The sequence below is a fragment of the Ichthyophthirius multifiliis genome (assembly GCF_000220395.1).
Source record: "Ichthyophthirius multifiliis unplaced genomic scaffold scaff_1120509249944, whole genome shotgun sequence".
NCBI classification, from domain to species: Eukaryota; Ciliophora; class Oligohymenophorea; order Hymenostomatida; genus Ichthyophthirius; species Ichthyophthirius multifiliis.
The window spans coordinates 1-3,630 of record NW_004087135.1 but is presented as its reverse complement, the minus strand read 5'-3'; the positions used below and the strand labels follow the sequence as shown (position 1 = coordinate 3,630).

Here is a 3,630-nt window from a genome sequence, read left to right as displayed (position 1 = left end):
ATAATGACCTGATTAAAAGAAGAAATTAATGTTAACTTTTTATTAATATTTTATATTTAATAAGGTGTTTCTTCTGATTATAAATATAAAATATATTTATATTAAAAGCAATAGAGAGCCTAAAAGCCGAATAATTACTCAGTTATTAATAACATAAAATAAAATTAGTCTAATTATCATCTAAAAATCAAGAATTAGTTTAAAAATCGAATAAGTTGTCATTTAAAAACCATTATTAATCTTTATTAGATAAAATCCATATACTCGAATTAAATCTAATATATAAGATAGAAAACGAAAAGAAAAATTATAATATTTTATATTAAAAAAATATTAAAAAAATAATAATTATTAAATATCATTATGATATAAACATTAAAATATTTAATTCTTTTACAAATATATATATATATATAATATAAAATAATAAAATAAAAAAAAAAAAATTCAAATAGATTTATTAAAAAATATCTTAAATTTTAAGATAAATATATGTTTAGGAATATCCTATTTATTTTATATTATTATTATAACTTTTTATAATGTAGGAAAAATAAAAATTCACTTTTCTGATGTGCTTATGGGACTTTATTATTTATTATAAGTGTTTAATAATTGGGAATGTATTTTATTATATTAAAAAAAATATTATTAAAATTTATATGGTAAAAAAAAATTAATAAATAAATATTTCATATTTAGAAACTGAAATGAAATATAGTTTAAATCCTTTTTAAAAAAATTAAATTAATTCTTCTCTTAATTTGAGATTATATTTTTATTTATAAACTTAAATTAAAAAATAAAATAAAAAAAATATCTTTTAATAAAAATAATTATTTATAATTATTAAAAAAATATATCTTTTCTAAATAAAAATAAATGATAATGGCTTAAATTTTTTTAATTCTATTTTTTAAAATTATATTAGCTATTTATTATATTTACAGTATTAATTTCTGGTTTTGTTTTATTTATATTTTTATTTTTTCTATATAATAATTTTTTTATAAAATACGTACTTTATATTTATTTTTGTCATTTTAAATATAATATATATAATTCTATAAAATATTTTTTTTTTCTTTATTAAAACTATATGTTTTTTTATTTATTAATATTTTTTTATTATATTTCATGAATTTATATTTTTATAGTAATATTTTTCGTTAAAATATCTTTCTATAATAATAATAACTTTTAATTCATTTTTTTTGTTATTATTTTATTTAATTTATCAATTAAATTTAGTTATTGATTTCTATTAATCTTTTGATATCTTTAATCTATTTTATATAATTATTTTGTTAAATCCTTTTTTTATTTTATTTTTAGAATCAAAAATTATATATAAAATAAAATAAGAAAACTAAATACAAAAATAATTTATAAATATATAAAAATAAATAATAATTTTTTTTATCATTAAAACCTTAAAAAAACTTATATTAATATAATTTTTATTTTTTGTTTCTTTGTATTTAGTTTATTTTTTATTTTTGTTATTAATTTATTTATTATAGATTTTTATGATTTTATATTATTTATTTATAGTTTTTTATGATTTTTTTTTATTTATTAGTTTTTTTTTTATAATTAATTTTTTATTATATAGTTTTATAGGATTTTTTTTTTATATCTCAGTTTTATTGTTTTTAACTTATAATTAATTTTTTTATTTTGTGATTATAATTTGTTCTATACTATTTTTTATATTTTATAAATTTATTCTAAAAAATCCAAAATTTATTTTATTTTTAGAAATTAAAATTACAGAAAATTCCGAATAAAAAATAAAATATTGTTCTTATAAAATGATATATAAATAAATATAAAAACTTACATTTTTAATAAAATAATGGACTAAATAAAAACATGAAAACTATCGTTATTGTTCTTAATAATATTAATATAATAATCAAATCATAATTAGAATCATAAATATAACAACCATAATAATAATCATAATCACAATCACGATCATAATAATAAGAAGATAAAAGATTAAAAATGCTTATATTAATAAAAGTAAAAATATATGTCTGATCTATAGATATAGATAGAAAAGCTTCTACAAATTTAAAAAATCTTAATTTTTTTTTTTTTTATGAAACTAAAGATGAAGTAGTTTCAGAGGCTCTTAAAAAAATAACGATGGTTTTAATAAAATATTAGAAGAATTAATAAAAAAGATGATAAATTAAATATTTTTACTAGTGGTTATTCTATAGAGTTAATAATTAGATTAAAGTAAAATCTTCTGAATAAGAAAAGGCTGAATGGGTGATTAAAACTGCTATTGAAATTAGATTTATAATGTTGATTTTGTAAAATACTTTCCTGGTGATGAATAAATATAAAAAACTAAAATAATCTAATAGCTATAGCAGTTAAAGATGCTTAAAAAAAAGACAGAAATGATTTTAAAAGATATCTAATATTGCGTTGAAAATTTAAAAAGATTTTCTGTTGATAATCTAGATAATAATAGTTATAATATAAAAGTACTTGTAAAAGTAGAATTTAATAAAAATAAAAAAATTAAAAAATAATAAAAAAAAATTAAAACATTAAATATTATTTTTTACTTATAAAAATAAATCTTAATATATATTTTAAAAAAGAATTATATTATATTTTATTTAATTTGATTTTTATTTAAATAAAATTTATATTAATTAACTAGTGAATTATTTTTATAAAATATTTATATTACAAAATTATAAAAAAAAATTGTAAATTATATATTATATATTATATATTATATATTTTTTTTAATTTTATATATTTATAATAATATTTTTATTTAATAATACCTAATTTTTTATATTCTTTAACATAAAAATATAAATTTTAATTTTAATTTAATATAAATTATTAATATAATCTTTTATTATTACTTATTTTATTTTAAAATTAATTTTACTTTATTTACAAAATATAATTTATTTTATAAAATTATTTTTAGATATATATTATAATATTTTTAATTTTTTTTTTTATTTTATATTATTTTTTAATAAAGATTATTCTATTTATAGTTATGATATAAATAAAATATAATTTTTATATTTTTTAAATTTTTAATTTTATATATATATATATTTAATAAAAATATTATAAAATACATATTAAATAAGAATATTTTATAAATATTATTAAAAAACTAAAAATTTTTTTTTTTTTTTATATTTATTTTATTTCTTAATATCTTAGATTTTTTTTTTATTATTTATTATACATAATTTTTTTTTTCTTTTTTATTAATTTTCTATTATATCATATTAAAATATAATTTATAAAAAATTAATATTGAAAAATAAATTATAATTATGTAAATATTTTTTTTTAATTCATATTTTAATAATAAAACCTTTTTATTTTTTAATATATAAATCTTTTAATTTTTTAATTTAATAGTATTTATTTATTTTTATTTTTATATTATTTATTTTTTTTATTTTTATATTATTTATCATATTTTTTTTTTATACTTTTTATTTTATTTTTAATTTTTTTTTATTCTATTTTATTAATATATTTTATATAATAATCAATTTATTTTGGTTTTTAATGCTAAAATTATTGAAAATTTCACATAAAAAATAAAATAAAATATCTCTATAAAAA

The 3,630-nt window shown here is 10.6% G+C and overlaps 1 protein-coding gene across 1 annotated transcript, besides 20 other annotated features; it reads left to right on the top strand. All coding sequences in view use genetic code 6, as the record gives it.

Moving 5' to 3' along the window:
• Positions 1-319: 319 nt before the first annotated feature.
• Positions 320-344: a microsatellite.
• Positions 345-984: 640 nt separating this feature from the next.
• Positions 985-1,017: a microsatellite.
• A 237-nt stretch (positions 1,018-1,254) lies between these two features.
• Positions 1,255-1,288: a microsatellite.
• A 171-nt stretch (positions 1,289-1,459) lies between these two features.
• Positions 1,460-1,521: a microsatellite.
• Positions 1,486-1,682, top strand: IMG5_043830 (hypothetical protein; the record flags this gene model as incomplete). Its single annotated transcript, XM_004037646.1, has 1 exon — positions 1,486-1,682. A coding segment is annotated over one exon (197 nt), but the record flags the coding sequence as incomplete, so codon positions are not given.
• Positions 1,510-1,634: a microsatellite.
• Positions 1,555-1,619: a microsatellite.
• Positions 1,564-1,614: a microsatellite.
• Positions 1,683-2,520: 838 nt separating the features above from the next.
• Positions 2,521-2,560: a microsatellite.
• Positions 2,526-2,568: a microsatellite.
• A 171-nt stretch (positions 2,569-2,739) lies between these two features.
• Positions 2,740-2,770: a microsatellite.
• Positions 2,771-2,843: 73 nt separating this feature from the next.
• Positions 2,844-2,886: a microsatellite.
• A 14-nt stretch (positions 2,887-2,900) lies between these two features.
• Positions 2,901-2,954: a microsatellite.
• A 132-nt stretch (positions 2,955-3,086) lies between these two features.
• Positions 3,087-3,163: a microsatellite.
• A 34-nt stretch (positions 3,164-3,197) lies between these two features.
• Positions 3,198-3,255: a microsatellite.
• A 103-nt stretch (positions 3,256-3,358) lies between these two features.
• Positions 3,359-3,413: a microsatellite.
• Positions 3,405-3,509: a microsatellite.
• Positions 3,406-3,530: a microsatellite.
• Positions 3,423-3,531: a microsatellite.
• Positions 3,423-3,534: a microsatellite.
• Positions 3,427-3,524: a microsatellite.
• Positions 3,535-3,630: the final 96 nt, after the last annotated feature.